This window comes from Triturus cristatus, chromosome 10 (assembly GCF_964204655.1).
Source record: "Triturus cristatus chromosome 10, aTriCri1.1, whole genome shotgun sequence".
In the NCBI taxonomy this organism is placed as follows: Eukaryota; Metazoa; Chordata; class Amphibia; order Caudata; family Salamandridae; genus Triturus; species Triturus cristatus.
In genome coordinates, this window is record NC_140593.1 from 1026158757 (window position 1) to 1026176738 (window position 17982).

General features: G+C 44.1%; 1 protein-coding gene across 2 annotated transcripts in view; it reads left to right on the forward strand.

The window, feature by feature from the left end:
- Positions 1 to 17982, forward strand: part of VPS35L (VPS35 endosomal protein sorting factor like) — a 476592-nt gene that overhangs the window by 293907 nt on the left and 164703 nt on the right. For both annotated transcript variants that reach the window (XM_085629064.1, XM_085629063.1), the window contains one exon: positions 12472 to 12586. In XM_085629064.1, coding sequence (XP_085485190.1) covers positions 12472 to 12586 — 115 coding nt within the window. The remainder of the gene's footprint in view (positions 1 to 12471; positions 12587 to 17982) is intronic.

The window sequence follows — 17982 nt, forward strand, 5'->3', positions numbered from 1 at the left end:
CAAAGTCATTCTTGTGGTTCTGGACTGGGCATGTAGAGTCTGGTATCCCAAGCTTCACCAGTTGAGCATCGATCAGGCTGCCCCTTCTGGAGGGTATTCTGATGCAGCAACAGGTGAGGGTCCTCCACCCGAGTCGGTCAACTCTACGCCGCCTTGCGTGTAGATTGAGCAGCTGCAGTTGATGGCATTCAACTTTCCTCCCAAAGTTTGCAATGTTATTTAGGCGGCAAGGCGGCCCTCCACCAAGACCGTGTATGCCTGCCGGTGGAACAAATTTGTAAAATATTGTACAGAAAGATCTATTGATCTTCTTTCTGCTTCCCTCTCTCGGGTCTTACTCTTTATTCTGACCCTTGCCCAGCAGTGCTGTGCTCTGGGCACTCTCACAGGGGACCTTTCAGCCCTGTCTGCATTTTTGTGGCTGCCAGACCAACCCTCTCTATTTACATCCCCTATTGTAAATCGATTTCTCAAGGGATTGTACATAGGTTTCCACCTGCCCCTTTCATCATGCCTCAGTGAGACCTTAATTTGGTTCTCACCTTCCTGACGTGTGCTCCATTCAAACTGTTGCACAACTGCCCCTCCAGCTGCTTAACATCAAAACAGCCTTTTTAGTGGCAATAATATCTGCCAGGAATGGTGAGCGAATTGCAGTCTCTGTCATCCAAGTCTCCTTATCTGACCATCTTTCCTGAAAAGTTGCTGCTTCACAGTAGGGTCTCTTTCTTACCGAAAGTGGTTACACAATTCCACGTTAAGCAAGCTGTCACTCTGACCACTTTCTATGCCCCTCCGCATCCCTTTAAACAAGCATTTACAATGCAATGGTCTCGGCATTGTTAAAGTTAGAGCTATTGACATTGCTCATAACCCCCACCACAAATCTTCAACACAACACTTAACCAGCACTCTTAACCCCCTTTATTCTCCCGATGTAGGCAGCAGTAGAACGAAAGCACCAGCTGGCAGAGTTATATTATTATGGCGCGAACTCGCCCGGAAGTTATTGGAGCACTTTACATAATCCCGTATTTACATTACACATTCAGGCACGGGGAGATTTGGAGCGCCCCGCACGAGTGCCGGCTACGTTACACATTCATGCACGGGGAAGGATGTGGATGCGACCCTGAGGGACGAACTCTGGCTTCCAGCACAAAAGTCGGCAGTGTAGCCGACGGACAAAGTAATGATATAGCGTGAACTCGACCGGAAGGTGTTGGAGCGCGCCACATAGCACCGTTTTTTCATTACACATCTCGGCACGGGGAGATTAGTAGCGCCTTACATGAGCGCCGTTTACGTCACCCATTCAGGCACGGGGAAGGATGTGGACGTGACCCCGAGGGACGAACTCTGGATTCCAGCACACGGCGAGGCAGAAAACAGGCACACAGGCAGCATCTGAATACAGAGAGGCTTACTCCCAGAAGAAAACAAGCACACCACTGCCTTTCTCCGAGGTGAAAGCAGAAATGCCTTGGAGAAAGGCAGCGGCGTTTTCGGATTCGGGGGGGGAGTGTTTTTCTCGAACAACACACCCAGAGAAAAATCGACAAAAAACACGCCCCCTAATCGCAAAACAACGGGGCTTGTTTGGAGAGACAAGCCTCTTCTCCAATGGCTGACCAGCATTTAAGAGGCCAGCCAATGGAGAAGAGGAGAGAAGAGCGGCGGGTTCAAGCCCCTCTTCTCCAAGTCATTAAATCTCGCGAGCGAGACTGCGCAAGCGCAGCCTTCGCTAGCCGAGACCTAAAAAGATGAGCAACTCCATCGTCTGGACCAAAAAGAGCATTGTTCTACCTTGACTGCAGGAGAGTTGCGAGTGGATGACCAACTCTTTGTGGGGTACACGAGAGTGACGAAGGGTCATGTGGTGCCGGAAAGGATGATCTCTGAGTCGTCCTTTGCATCAAAATCTTCTACGCTCTGGCCAAAAAGCAGCCTCCTGAAGGCTTAAGGGCTCATTTAACTAGAGTTAATGCTGCTACCACAGCGTTGCAATGTGGTGTCCCAGTTCTCTACATTTGTCAGGCAGCAACATGGGCGTCTATGCACACGTTCACTAGCATTACTGCCTGGATGGTCAAGTCCACCGTGACTGCCTTCCTTTTTGGCTGCTCTGCTCTGCAAGACTTCCTGGTCTAACTTGTCCGCAGTCCCCTTCTCTTGGGACAGGATTGATTGGGTAGCTATTCAAAAGTAAGGAATTTGTGGCTAGGTGTCTCAGATGGACAAGTTAATTACCGACCCACCCACCTATCCCCCCGCACTGCAGGCCTTAGTTGTTCAGAAACACACCATTGTCAATGCACTTCATGGCTTCCTGCTCCTGGCGGGGAAAGTCGTGAAAAGTAACTGACGTCACTGCACCGAGGAGAAGCCTATATAGGTTACGCGGATGAAACCGCATAGACGGCGCCGATGATGTCACGCAGAGCAGACTGACAAGGGCATTACTTGAAAGAAAATCTTGTAAATCCAATCTGATGCCTGGGAAATGCAAAGGTAAGGAATCTGCTGCTAGATCATGTCCCTACTAGATAAGGCACTACTGGAACTAAGTAACTTGACCTTTTAGGAGATCGTATTCCACTAGAAAATTATTTTATTTACATAATGACTCTGAGAGTCCCAGACTGGGCCACAAGAGTTAGGTACTTTGCCCTTTGCTAAAATCCTTTATTACAAATTCCATGCAGATTAGATCTTTTCTGTTTACTCACCCCATCTCCTGGACAAGGATTATGTGAAGTTTATAAAATCAACAACTATAGAATTGGAGACTTGGCTTGCGAAAGGCTTTCATCTCGAAGAGAAGACAATTGTGATAATGTTCTAGATGTGATGACAAGTGGGCTTTATCAGCTTTGGAACGATTTATAAGCTTAAATTCTTGCTGTAATCCTCAGCAGAGCATTTTCTTATGTGCCACAGCCATGGTTTTGGTATGTGAGTAATCTTTAGCCTTGGAATGTCTTCAGGTGCCTTTTGGGAAGGGGAAGAAGGAAGCATTGGTCTGGTTTACGTGCACACCAGAGAGGCGGCTGATAGCAAGTACTGTGATCTTGTGAACCTTCACAAGTAACAACGATCGCAAGTAGCCACCACTTTTGCGCACCTTTTCAGACTTTTTTATATTTAGGAAGCATGTGGAAAATGTTCTCTTCCATGCTGAGCAGTAGGTCTGAGAATCCAGGTGAGTGCAGATAGAGTTTAAATTGCCATTATTCGATGTCTCTGTTTCTTTAGTACCAAGAAGCCAATATTCAAGGGATACACTTACATAAAGTAATACCACGCACACACAGCACATCCATCCGAATCAGAGCTAAGACCACTTATCCGAGTTCAGACTTGAATATGGATGCCTAACCAGTTTGCCACCGTTAAGCCTATGTCTCCTGTCATTATCAGCTTTTAAGAGGCTCCATTTATAATTTTATTTTTAAGCTGACTGTTCATCCAACTGTTTCTTAAAATACTTTCTAATACATTTCCTTTAAATTCACACAATTCCACTCTGTTCGATTTGAATCTGATTTTGACATCTCTGCTGGAACGCCTTTTGCTCAAACAGTAAAATTGCCAATACATTTTTGTAAAGAGTTTGTTATTAAGAGGTTCTTACATGAAGGATGGTGTGGGAGGGACCTAAGCAAATAACACATACAAAGAACATTAAAAGAAGTATAATGAGGTAAAGACAATAAAGAAGACTGAATTAATAAACCTTAATTCCTTAATATGCTAATTGTTTCTCTATTCCATTATATTTTGGTGTGGACAACATCCTTCTTAGTCACTATTACATACATAGCATTAGCTAACTACAGCAATGATATAACATTCCAAGGCCCAGCAGCAGTAAAAGATGAACACGACATGGGTATAGCGTTTAGTCTCACTTCGAACATAATACTCCTGCTTTTAATGCAGTGTCACATTAAAAAACAATCTGTGAAGAATGTATCGGGCATCCTAGAGCGCGGCCCTCAGGACGGCCTCATTTCTGATAGAAACAGAGGGGCATTTATCTATGTCTTCCAATCAGGTTGGTCATTGTGTAGTTTATCATCTGTTTTCGTCCTGCACCTCTGACCATTCCTACATCAGTCAATGATTTCTCAATTGCTGGTGCTTCACATTCTTGTAATGGATATGCGTCTTTTTGTGAGTCATAACAGTATTAGTAAGATGAAAAGCCTTATTTTGCCATCTGTGGTCTTTGATACTAGTTCTAAGAGACAAGCACCCATCTTAGCCTTTGGAAAGTTCAATCCTGTAGTGTCATTTGTACTGCGAATCACGACTGTCCATAAATTTGCGGAAATAGGACATTGCTACAACAAAAAAAGAAAAAGGTGCAGCTGGCCCTTGTTGCACTTGGTGCCTATGTCCACCTTCTGTCATCACTCTTATGTAGCCAGATCTGGGCCACAAACATTTTATGGAGGACTTCAAACTGAATCAGTTTGAATCTAGCTTTTGAGAACACCTTGTTAACTTGGATGCATCTTGTCCTGTTCTTTAGCATTAATTTTCACCGTTTAGTCTCTCTGCCATTCAACTTTACCTTAATTGTAGCGTTAACTACTTCTTCCCAGAGTGCCTCATACAACGTCCAAACACTTATCCGACTGTCACTGTCTCAAGCATGTTATCCAACAAATCAATTTTCACCAGTGCAGTTAACTCTTTTTTTGTCTCTTTTTTTATTTTTAGCGTCGATTTTGGCCAGTCTTATTCTCTTAAGACAGAAAAGTTTACATGAAAAGCTATGTAGTTTATATACCAAGGTGCCAAAAATTACAGTGACGTTGTTCGGTACCGCTGTGTATCTAGGGTGCTAATTTCTGGGTATTTGATACTGTGAGGAAATGGGGTGTATTATGTGGTGTGTTTGTGTAACCTCACCTTGTACTACATTAACCAACCCCGTTAGGACCCATAGGTTTCGTTTCCAAAATCTTCAGTTCAATTCTGGGTAGCTGCGGCTCAGAGCAGCAGTGCTTAAACAAAGGAGCAAGTGTAGAGCTTTTAAATAGCACCAAAACAATTGAAAAAGAAATTGACGTGACATTCAAAAAATCTGACACCAATTTATAAAAATAGATTATTCTTATGTATTTTTAGACACCACAAAGAAAAAGATCCACTGGAGAGTTCCAGAGGGTTCTGGAGATATGGAATTTATAAGGCATATTAGATCAAAGCATTTCACTCAACCGCGAGCAAGCATTAGCAGATTTTTCACCAAAACGTTGGGCATTGTTGTAATGTGGTCACTTCGAGTCACTTTAGGCAACCAATTACTGTAGGGAGCTAGTCAGGGGGACCAGCAAGGTCCTCGGCAATAGTTACTTACCTCCACAGATGAAGCAGTCTCCAGGCACTACCAGGAACTTTATCAGTTGCAGTGGTTTCCTATGGAAGTGGTTTTGATGCAAGGGATGAAGAATGCAGAAGATGCTCAAGGATGCTGTGGCTGAGATGGGGTCATCCTGCGGGTACTCCTTGGTCCACGAAGGGGATGAGGTGGTCCTAGTCATAAGGTGACATCCCTCAAAGTCCTCTCTGTGGTGCTAGAAGACTTGTCTGCCACTGGGCTATCAGTTGCCCATTATCGTGGTCACAACCAAATCCTTCCTGGGCGACGACTCATCTTTGGGTGACCAAGCTGCACTCCAGAGGCTCTCCCGGGCTCAACAAAATCAGATGCAACTTTGAGCGTTGAGTCCTTTGCCCTTCAAAGGTGGCTTCTCCTTTGAAGCTTGCCTTATGGGCCAACGCTGTGTGGCTTACTGCAGGAGGGGGGTAACGCCTTTTTCCAGTGCGGGCCCTATTGTCTCCTTTCCTGGGAGTCATTAGCATGTCTATAAAGGAGGGCCGACAACTGTCTCAGAGACAGGTTCCTCGTGCAACCATTGAGGGTACAGGAGATTAAAAGCAGCAAAAGTTGCACACCACATGTTACATTAATTTCGATTTGAGAGTCATGTTGGGCTTAATGTAACTAGTTGTTTGATATCTTGGAGTACCAACTTTGCTCACACCATTCAGGAGGAGTTGGCACAGCTGAGGGGGGCAGCATGTAACCCTGTCCTTGCAAATAGGGTGACCATGTTCTTCCACAGTAAAAACTACAGTTTGCCATTTTTTTGCAGGAACATGTAAAATTCTTGTTTTTGCCCATGAAATATGCTGCACCCTGCCTTAGGGCTCGGTAGACCTATCTTAGGGGTGATCACGCATATTGCAGGGTGAGGTTTGGCTTTGCCATTGCTTTAAATGGTAAAGTATGGCTACTGTTTAAAACTGCTCTTCCAGTATCAGTGGCAGATTGGGAGACTCATTTTACATGAGTTACACCCAAGGTGGCACAACCAGTGCTGCAATCCCTGGGGTGACTCTCTAACTTATATCCCTGGGTACTATGTACTAGGGACTTGCAGTTAAGTTAGCCTTTGCCAATTGGGTATAGCCAATGTAATATACCCATCTGGGGTCAAGACACTGGCACTGAAGTCTGCTTAGCAGGCTTCAGTGCACTCTCGCGAGTCAACAGTACACCAGTCAAAAAAGAGGGGGTGACCATACAAAAAGAGGCAGTTCCTTAAAGGCACAATTCTGGTGTCCCAAAATGTGACTCAAGGAGTTCAAAAGTGAGGTTTCTGCAAAGTCCTCAGTGCGTATGAGAATCTACATTACCAAAGAAAGGCAAGTAACTTTTATGTCTAAAGCCAAAATAATTTCATACTTACTGATAAATTGAGAGGTTTGAATAAAGATGCTGACACCTACATTTGTGTCCCACTGTCTGTGATCAAATATTAGTCAGTGAGTTATTTTACCGTGAGTCAGTCCTGCGCTATCCATAAGCTCAGGCACACCTGTGTCGTCAAAGTTCCATCAGAAAGCGCGCGTTTAAGAAAAAAGGCCATTTCTTAACATTTCCGAATGTATGACATTTCATGAAATTAGATTAACTATTTTGTTTATGTGAACGCAGTTATTATACAGGATTAAAGGTACATTTAAAGAACATTCTCTACTGAGCTTCAAAAGAAATTCAGTTCCAATTAGGAAGAATACAGAACGATTCTCAGACATGAGCTAATTAGTGCTGAATTCTTAATTAGACACCCACACATTACGCCTCATCCGTCTATCGCTTGCTGTGTAGGCTTGGGGTGTTACTCGGCTACACCGGCTTGCTTATTTCTGATGAATATTGAATGCTCATTTGCAATTCTAGCCTTGCTTTGCATTTTGCTACCAGTTTCGAGTTCGGTTTTGCCGAATGCTTTATTAGCCACGTTTTCAGAGAGAAAATGACTCCATTTTGCCATGGTGCTGTGGGACCTTTAGCCTTTCAGTGTGAGACTTTATATGGAAAATGCTAGCTGCACTATGACTGGAGTCGTGTGTTTTATCAAGTTCCCATTGGGCCCAAATCCACTTGCATCCTCACAGTCCGGTTCCATATCTTTGACTGTCTTTCCTGAGCGTTTAATGGTCAGATATTGCCCTCTTTCTAAGGGATCTCACCAGCTAACACACCCTGAATATTGTTGTGCACAATAGATGGTACACTGATGTTTGGATGGCTGTTGTCTTCATGGCTGCTAGATAGGAGGGGTGGATCACCATGCACTGGGGAAATGGTCTCTGTGCAAAAACCTTCACCGCTCACTGCCTATAACAATGCAAATATAAACTAATTACACCCTGTCAGTGCACTGGGGCACGTTTATTAGCGTGGGCATTTTCCCTGACCGCCAAAGAGCAGACACAACTGCAATCCACTTCAGTGAAATTGAACCCTTTGTTAGAGATGTGCACACTTTCCCGCTCAATGAGAATCAATCCTCAGTTGTTGCTCAGAATAATTGAAGGACTTGCGTGTGTTGCACATACTAAACCGCTAGGGGCAGCAGAGCTCTTCACAATGAACTAGGTTTTGTGCAGCGAGCAAAGCAGAGCCAGCTCTAACTGAGCAATCCACGCGTTCATGCGGAAGTGTAATAGCAGTGTCATGCCAGGGAAACAACGCTGAAGATGAGATCATGGGAGAGAAATCAAATATAAAACGGAGAGGACGGCTTCCGGAACAGGTGCCACAGGGGATCAAAGGCTACCAAGTCGAGACAATCAAAACAAAATAGTGCTCTCGTTGTTTCCTGCTTTGGAGGCGAGAAAGGAGAATGCTGCTGTTTTATGGCAAATATTCCAGGATGGCTGGTGCTGGACTAGAAATTAGTTGGGGTTGAAACAGTCTTTGTGATGCGAGAGATGTTTGCAGCGATTGGTGTGTTTTTAGGTCTCGTCTGATCCAGCGCTTGCGCTGATCTGGCCGAGATATTTTGTATACAGGCTTTTTAAAGTGCTGCCGTGGCCTAAAGCGTCAGTGCACGTGAACGTGCACGCGCGCAGCGCCATGTGTCATCGCGATCACTTTCACTTTCGTGTCACTTCGCGGCCGCGTTGCCAAAGCTTGTTTCATCTCAGCATGCGGTATAGGATTTCCGTCCATCTCTTACTGAAAGACGTGAAAGCGATTCCGTGTGTTTCAGAAACATATCACACATTGGAATACACACCGCGGGTTCAGTTACCCTGGAAACCGGAGCACTCAAGGTGACCCGAGGAATATAGGACGTCACGTGCCGTATCATGGCCGTGAAAAACAACACCGGGCGGAAAAGAACGGAATGCGCGTTCATTATTACAGAATATCAGCAGATTAAAATCCCGGTTTTCAAACTCACATATTTGTGCGTCAGATAAACAACAGTGAATGCACACGCTATTGTGGAGTTGGCCACTTTACTCAGTATCACTTTACACAGTTTGTACTTCACTGAGTTTCAAATGTCCCTTTTGCTTTACAAAGTGTAAATCCCGCGAAGGCTCTTTTCTTCCACAGAATCTCCAGTTTCAACCAGTTTCAACCGAACCCTTCTCTATCCGAGGGTACTTGACTTATTTCTAAGCGGATCCCCATGCCCACACAAAAAACTACAATACTCAAGGCAGGGCATCACCGGGGCACTTCTGGCGCTTCATTTAAGTCACAACAAACTTCCTCCGGAAGAAGGGTGGGCAGTGGACTGCTTTTTTCCCTTTCTCAGTTTCTCTTAACACACGCCAAGCTAAAGCTACTCGCATTGTTCTGGCAAAAGAACATGTGTTTTAGCCTGTTGGTTTTTTAATTTTAACCTGTCATAAAATCATTGGCTTGTAATTTCCCCTTTGACATTGAATCATGGCCCATTTCCTAAACAACAGTCATATAGGTCGTGGACGATTGCTGTCAAAGGCATGTCTCTATGACTCTGTTAAGACTGGATGTAAGTACCTGATCTGTGTGCATCTGACACTACACATTGATATCTATGTGCTAGTGCCTGTATGCAGATGAAATTTACAAGCAATGTATGTATTATTCAGTTGTTGTGGTGCTTACTGTGCCTGTTTTTGATGGAGCGAAGAGATGCTGAAATAAGTCTGAACCCAGTTAGTGTATATTCCCTTCCGTGAAATGTTTAGCATGACTGTGCCATGACATACAGACCAATCAGATAGAAACAATACAAATAACTTGTTTTTATAACGAGTTACATAACAGGCCTTTTTTCTTTTTCTAAGCGCTATAATTTATTGAACTTCAAGATATGGAGCTCTGAGTAGGAGTCAGGGTTTCAACTCGCAAACTGATGATGACTACATATTGCAGCAGCAATGACCCAACCCACTGAGCTGCATAGAAAATCAGTGTTAATGTGTTTCTATGCCACCACTTCGATTAAGAATGCTACAACACCAGGCACTTTGTGGTCTTCTTGATCCTAATCAGTGATGCGCAGCTTGAATCTCTAGGGCACAATGATATCAAGACCCATGTTTGGGAATAACTCCGTGACTCAGGGCAACTCACTTAGCACAAAGGCAATGGCTAGAAATGCCCTAGCCAGCCTGAACCACTGAGAACGACACTGCGCGCATTCCATTCCATCGTTTTGACCTCGCCTAAGCTATTACAAACTAGGACCAAGCATATTTAAACTCTTTCACTCAACCGAACTCCGGTAGTCTTAATCCTTAGGAGAACGAGTCACCTTTTTAACCTCATACTCTCTGCAAACAAATCAAGCAGTAGGTATGTTCGAATCTGCTCCCAGCTGAATTTCCAAACCAACCCCCGCCCCTGGTAATGCAACACATTTTGTCGATTTATTATGCAGTCTGTAAATGTATTTAATGGGTATTGAATGCCCTCTTACCCCTCTTAGAAGTACAGCTTCAACAACTGAGCTGTGTTATGTAAGTGGCAATAAATAACGTTCATAGCTTTATTGTGTTCTTGGCCTGGAAGCGGCAATCACTGAACAGCCTGTTCTGCAATGTGACATTAGAGCCGCTGCCCATTTAAAAACTATCTTCCTGTTCTCTCTGCCTTCGTAGCCCAGTCCCCAAAGTCTCACTTCAGAAACGCATTTGGCGCTAAACTATTTCAAAGGCTCAAATTCCTGCAGCAGCTAAGAACTTTCGAATGCTGACATACGACGTGGAGGCGCGCGCACGTCAGTAGTCAATTAACAATTTATTCGCCGGGAATGCCCTTTGAGATGTGCTGTGCCATTCCTTTCTCTCGGTATGAGCCTATTTCGACTTTAATATTTGCACAGCAGACTGTATGAAATAAAACGTGGTACGTTCATGTTAACTTGGGAGGGGACGCAATTTAATACTCTCTCACCTCCTAAATGAAACAAGCATTTACAATGCAATAGGTCTCACATTTACGCGAGTTTGAGCTATTTACATTGCAAATAACAATGCCTTTTATTTGTGTTTTCGTTTTTCAAACATAAATAAAAGGCATCGTCATTTACAATGCCAATAGCTTAAACTCGCGTAAATGCGAGACCTATTGCATTGCAAATGCTTGTTTTAGTTGTCCTGGAAAAATTGACATTTTCCATTTGTCTCTGTTATATTTCCAGATTTACATTTATTTGTAGCTTTCATTGGCGATTTTTAATTTAGTTTCAGATGTAGCAGACTTGTGGCAATGGGATAAATGACTGAAAGAACACAATATTTTTGCCGAGGCTCACTGGAGAAAAAACCACGCACACACACTGTCTGTGTCTCTGTCTCGATCTGTTTGTGTGTCTCTCACTCTCTCTCTCTCTCTCTCTCTCTCTCTCTCTCTCTCTCGCTGTTTCTCTTTGTCACATTCTGATTTGTGTGGGTGCAGATTTGTAACTTTGTGGTATCACAACATCTCTTGAGGTGAAGCTGCGCCAGTCAGACCTTTCCGGGCATACTTAGGGAAACATTTCATCAATTCCTTGCTACAAAAGTGCACTGGCATTTACATGGTGTACTGTTAGGCGTGAAATGCAGCCATCAGTTTGCACGGGCCCGTTGTTTTCCTCTATTGAAGAACCCCTTCCACACCTCCATGAAGGTTGGGGTGTTCCATTCCCCTTTCTACCCTGAAATGATTGCCCACAAAATCACGTGTTTGCGGGTTAACCAACTTTCATGCCTGAACAGGTTGTGCAACACTCACTGTTCACACCTTGCGTGGCATTTACTCGGATATATTATATGATCATTTCGGGGGCGAAGTTAGTCATCCCAAAAGGATTCGGTTGATTCCAAGAAAAGAGTTAATTAATAAGATTTTAAATTGAAATGTGTTTCCAAACTCCACAACCTTTGTACCAACTTGACAGGAAGCAAGTTCAGAGATTGATTAAAAAAATAAAAAATGACTCAACACGTTTTGCTGTTATGTTCTTCTGCCTTTAGAAAGCTATCAACATCATGTGGATGAAACAATGCATGAAGGGAAACACAAAGCAGGTTACAAAAGACAACATTTTGTATGTGCGACGATGCAGTAGCATTATTAGGGAGTGAAAGAATTGGTCCTTGCAGGCCACTTTTCATGAATTCCTTATCGTTTTAGACTCTTCAGCAATGTGTGCTCTGATTTACTGGCACAAATGGCTTTGAGAAGTAGGCCCAGTGTGTGTACTGACTATCTTACAAAAGAGGAAATCTGGTATTTACTTTCATATTGTTAGATTTCTTTCCAGTTATACTTTAATTTAAGGCTATGTGTTTCTGATGAACCTCAAGGGAAAGGAAACCATGTGGCAGGCGATTGTTCAAATGAAGATGGATTTTTTTAAAGTATATTGTTTGGGAAATTTCAAGGGCTTAATTGACAATATGAGGGAAGGGGAGAAAAGGGTGCCATTAATAATGTAGAGCTATGGAAGTATTGATTTTCTTTTGTAGGTAGAGTTTTGAATGTTGAAAGTTTGATATTGACATGTGTCTGCACTTATTGACTGGCCATTGGGCTACAGAAGAGAGTGTGTATTTCAGGCTGTATACATAGAGGAATGCCCAATTGCTTACAGTATGTTTCCTGTGTTCCCACAGGCTTGTGTTGCTTTCTGCTTTATCACCATTCCATCTCTGACCAGCATCTTTGCACGACTGAACCTCTACCTGCATTCAGGACAAGTAGCTTTGGCAAACCAGTGTCTTTCTCAAGGTAAGTCTGGTTTGTGGCTATCCTAAAAGCCTTGCATTCGGTCTGCAGCATATTTTTAACAAATTGCTTTTTTTGCTACCTTGGGTTGTAGTTGATGCTGTTGTGTCATACGCTTCAGGGTCAGATTTTATGTCTGGAAACAGTCGGATGCTCACTGTAGAATGGGACGCCGCTGCGAGCAAAAAAGGCGTATGAAACTGAGTGTTATATGGATAATTTGTGTGATTCTTTGCCTTGTTGTTCTAATTTCTCTTGGGAATGCTGGTTGAAGGTGAAGAGTGGTTCTCCTATCCCTCCTCCGGGCAATGTGAGCAGTCTTTCAGGTGCTACAAGCCATAGCATAAAAATGTTGTAAAATTGGCGCAGTGCTCTGGAACGCACTTAATAAATGCTATTAAGTAATAGACTATCTGGTGTACCCTGGGATCAGGTAAAGGTCCATGTACTTGTTGTTTCCTTATCACCCGAGGGTGTCAGCAGCACCATCGTTAACCGGTCCAAGCTCTGTCGGGCTCATGTATGATGTTTGTGCAGTGGAAGGATTGGACCAGGACCTAAATCCAGCGATGCTCAGACATGTTATTCAGGATCAGTGCAATTTTGGGAATAAAATGTGTGTGAGAGCGCACATGGGAGCAAGTAAAATTGGGCAATGATGCCAACCTAATTCCAACTCAATGCAATAATGAGGTTGTAGGCGCTGCAATGATATTTAAAAACTACAGATCAAATTTAAGGTATGCTCATAATATTTAGATTTCCCAGGGAACAACTGTGCCAGCGCTTTGAGCGAGTAAATTCCTGCTGACCAGGTCATTATGCTGACACAGGAAGCTGACTAAGGATTACCATGTCAGACGGTTGTCGCTGTTCTTTTTGTTTGCGCGCAGTGCTGTCCTGGCACCGAGAACAAAGGGACTCATAGCAGAACTGTCTGTGCTTCACAAGAATGTTGCAAAAACAAATGAGTTGCACAGTCAGTTGTTGTGAGCTGGATCTTCAACGTTAGTAAAATGATAAAATGCACAAGCGTTCCAAAGTAGAGTCATTTATTTGCAGCCCCCTCCCCCTGCTGTTTTCTTTAGGAGATGGCTGTATGATCCCTGATCGTGGGGTTGTTCTGGGGCATCCAATGAGAAAAAACGTTGGAAAATTGTGGGATCGTTTTTATGCAACTAGGCATATACATTACTATCATTTTTTAATGACAAATTGTAATTTCTATGGGTGTTTTAGTTTTACTTGTATTACATCCCCCGTTATACAGAAAGTGGGGCGGAAAAGTCCTCTGCCTGGTAACGGATGTGCTCCCCTGCCCTAAGTCCACAACTGTATTGATGCATGGCTCCCTGATGGTGTTTTTTTGTTTTTGTCATAGGTGAACACTGATCATGCGCGTTCACTATGACATAGTCCTGTCTTACAGGTTGCAGTCTTGTTGGGCCGGGAGGGGTGCCCAAAGCACTTCCCTCATAGTGGTGAAAGGCTACTGCCTTCACCAGGAGTGAAGCAGCACAAGGGCAGCGGTTGCAGCATTTTGTGTAGTGATCATTTGGAGTGAACTGGTCCTTTTTAACCTATGTCACGGGAGTGAGGACTACAGGCTTTTAAAGTTCCGCTGCTTTGTACTTAACTTGCCCTTGGCGCCGAGGTGGTGCATCTGTGCTGGGTGTATGTGTGCCTGAGAAGGGTGCAATACAGGGATAATGCAGTACTGAGCACTATCTGCATGCTAAATGCATTTTCTAGACGTATGTCCATGTGCCTATGAGTAGTGCAGTACGAGAATTATGTAGTGCTGTGCAGTGCATGTATGATAAATGCATGTGCTAGGTGTATGTGTACCTGCAAGCATTACAATACACGAAGGATGCAGTGGGTGCATAATAAATGTATTTTCTGGGTGTATGTGTGTCTAAGTGGTACAATACATAAAAAATACAGTGCTGGCTTGTCTTGTGAGACAATCAGTGACAGACTGCACAGGGAGTAGAGGAGTGGACACCTCCAAAGAAGCAGAACCTCAACATAAAACTTGAAAAGACTCAGACCCTAAATCACATTTGGGGTCTAGAAACGGAGTATAAGAGGGAGAGTTTGAGACCCCAAAGTTTGTAATCTGCCAAACAGCCAGACTGGCTGTGTGAGGAGGCCAAGCTCTGTAAGACTTCTGCCTGTGACGAGGACTGGGGATCAAGGCCTGCTAGTCTCCCTGTTGGGTAAGGGCACATCACCCAGGGAATCCAAGACCAATTGCCTTGGAGCCTGGAGCACCAGCACCTGCCTGCTTGCCAAGACCAGTGCGCCCTATGATTGAGATGAGAGCATTGGAGGGAGCATGGTCCAGAGGGGCACCCTTTTGTCAGGCCTGACTGTGCGAGGTATGAGAAAACAGCTGTTGCACCAGTAAGGTCTTTGTCCATGTGCAGGATAGAGTCGGCAACCCCCATGTGTCAGGAGAGGGCAGCCGTGAATTTAGCAGCATGCTGTGCTACACCAGTCTGGACAGAGTCTGTGCGTAGTAGCGAGGCAGCAACCCCCGTATGCCAGGAGGGGCGCTGTGGAAAAGACTGCTGTGCAGGAGAGCAGTAGCCCTGTCTGGCAGTGAGGGGGCAATCATGTATGCCAGAGGAGCTGCAGTGGAAAATCTTCTGTGTGGCTAGGGCCATAGCGCTGTGGTGTAGTGAGGCAGTGACCCCGTTCGCCCAGAGGAGCAGGCTTTGAGAATTTCACTGTGCTGATCAGGCTGAAGCCTGTGGACAGTGAGTTGCAGTGACCCCGCATGTCAGAGGGGGTCACCGGGATCAGCAACAACTTCAACTTGTTTCGAGTGATTCAAGACCGGATCTTCGTAGCCACCCCTCATTGGATGCCGGACGAACACTTACCCCGCCGGAGGAGCAGCAGAAAGCCTCCGGTCGCTTTAGGATCACGACTAGGAGAGACTGCACCCAATGAATGGAACACTGTCTGGGCCATTTTATAGTTGACTTACCTGAACTTTTCTGCAGCGGATGCCTGTGCCTATAGATGGGGCGTACTCAGGAACTCCAAATGCTTCCCTCCTGCTGTAAGACTGGTATCGGGCCTGTCGGACCTAGGCGAAGTTGCTGCTAATATCGCACCACAGCACTGGAACACTATTAAATAAGTTAGTCATGGTGGACTCTCGCAACTCGGACTACTAGTGGGGCATACCCTGGATGTTACTAGTAGTGAATGGGGAATACCCACAATCACTAATGCAGGGAGTGAGTGGATGTAGTATTTTTCCTTTGTATGGATAGCGTTAGAAAATAAAATACTTCTCTTTAGGTCGAGCATTCAAAACCTCTTGTATATACTTTAGTATATACTTGTATGTGTATGTACTTTGTGGGCTCTGGAGATCAACCCAGGACTTGTCTTCTTCCACTTAGGGACTTTTTTTTCTGTTCAACTGCCTCTATTTAACTGTCTTGATGAAAAACGACCAGCAGAGGTCAGTGAAATACCAGAATTGCTTTTTGCTGAGGGACTTTCCTTTTTTTTTTATATATCTGGCAACTGCCTCTATTTAACTTTCTTGATAGAAAACGACCAGCAGAGGTCAGTAAAGTACCAGAATCACATTAGCATTCTCTAGATTCCAGTCCATAGAAATTGTCTTCCACGAGCACCCGTATACAATATTTTTTTCAAATCTTGTAGTTTCAGGGATATGACCACTAAAGGCCCTGATTTTATATTAAAATGGAGCTTTGGACTATACCATTTCCCTCTGAAAGGCAATATTTCTCTCCATGTGTTCCCATACCTGGCGTGTCACACAATTTGGTGCTCACCTTCCCTCCATGTTAAAGAACAGTAGATGTTTCAGCACGGAGGCTAATGTGCTGCATAGCTAAATACATGTAAGGTCCCAAAGGCGAGACTGATTGCATTGCAAATGCTTGTTTTTAATAAAAGTGAGTATTTGGCGGGACAATGATCTATTGCTGCTGCTGCCTGCATTTTAAGTTGGGAGCCTTAGTTCACTATTCTGTATCCAATTGTATAGTTCGTCACATAGGGCATTAAACAACTCTTGCTCCTATTCAATGAGGCGTTGTTAAAACCCATTCTGATGGTGCGGGAAACATTGTCCAGTGCTTCAACAGTACACAGGCAGCCATGAAGCACCATTCTGCATCAAGTGATTGCCCTTCCTCATGGCATATCAAGCCCCATCATGGTTTGTACAGGCTTACTCTGCAATGTCTTAACTTAATGCATTGCATTCTGGTCTACCTCACAAGATAATAGTCGCTGGGATGAGACTCGCTCTCACGTCAGAAAAGGAAGCTTGTGAATATACAATCATAATGTGTGAGAGATAGTCAGATTGATTAGATGTTTGCAGATGGCAAGTATTGTCCAATCAGGATGCATTGAGACTGTTGCCCTCTTCTGCAGCATTGTTCAATGTCTTCATGTGCGCAGGTACTTTGACATTATGGAAATGTGCAAGTAAAGCTCATTCACATGCCACTTGACATAAAGTACCTTTTCAGCAGTAAGTATTTACAGTTCGCATTGAATCCAACAAAATGTATCAGCTGCAAGTCCTTACATTTTTTACAACGTGTCAGAAGTCCTCAATTACAGCAAGTGGTTTACATTATTTCCCAGTAGCAAAGAAAGACTAAACTTCCACATTGACGAGAGGCAGGCAATTTGGTTTCCAACTGTCACCACTAATTTTCCCCATTCGTCATGAGGCAACTCATCCCACAGCCACCTTTGAATGGTTTATTTCAAGGTAATACTGCCATCCAGTCTTCCCACTACCATCTTGTGCAATTGTTAATTAATGAGGTTCCAGGTCTCCTTTCGAAGAGAAACAAGATGGCAGCCAGCTCTTTCGAAGCGTTGGGGCTTTAGCGCTAAGAATCGCACCTCTGTTCAAACATGTTAGACTTCAAGCACCAGTCAGTCACCCAGGGCAACCGCTTACCCAGGTTAGAGGGATCGTGAAAAGCCGCAGGAATGCTACTGTTCAACTAGTCCCTGCGGCCAGATGCTTCAGAAAGCCACAGAGTGGTGTAAACATTTTCCAGTTATACAACGGTATGCTGAACAGGCCCCACTTAAACTTGCAAGCACAGCCAATGTTCTCGAGAAATGGGCTTTTTCCACCACCATCATTATTAAGAATCGTTTGTTGTCATTTCTGCGGGCGTTTGAGAAGTTCCTCTTCACATATTATACAAAATATCACAGTATATTAGTGGACAATTCAAATTTGCTTGTTGTCAATCATGTTGCTAGGGCACACCAACAAGGATGGACTTTTTCTGATATGGTTGTCAACTATTTGGGTATGTTGGTGTTCAGAGGTGTGTAAGCTAGTAGAGCTTTTCATATTGCATTTGTTC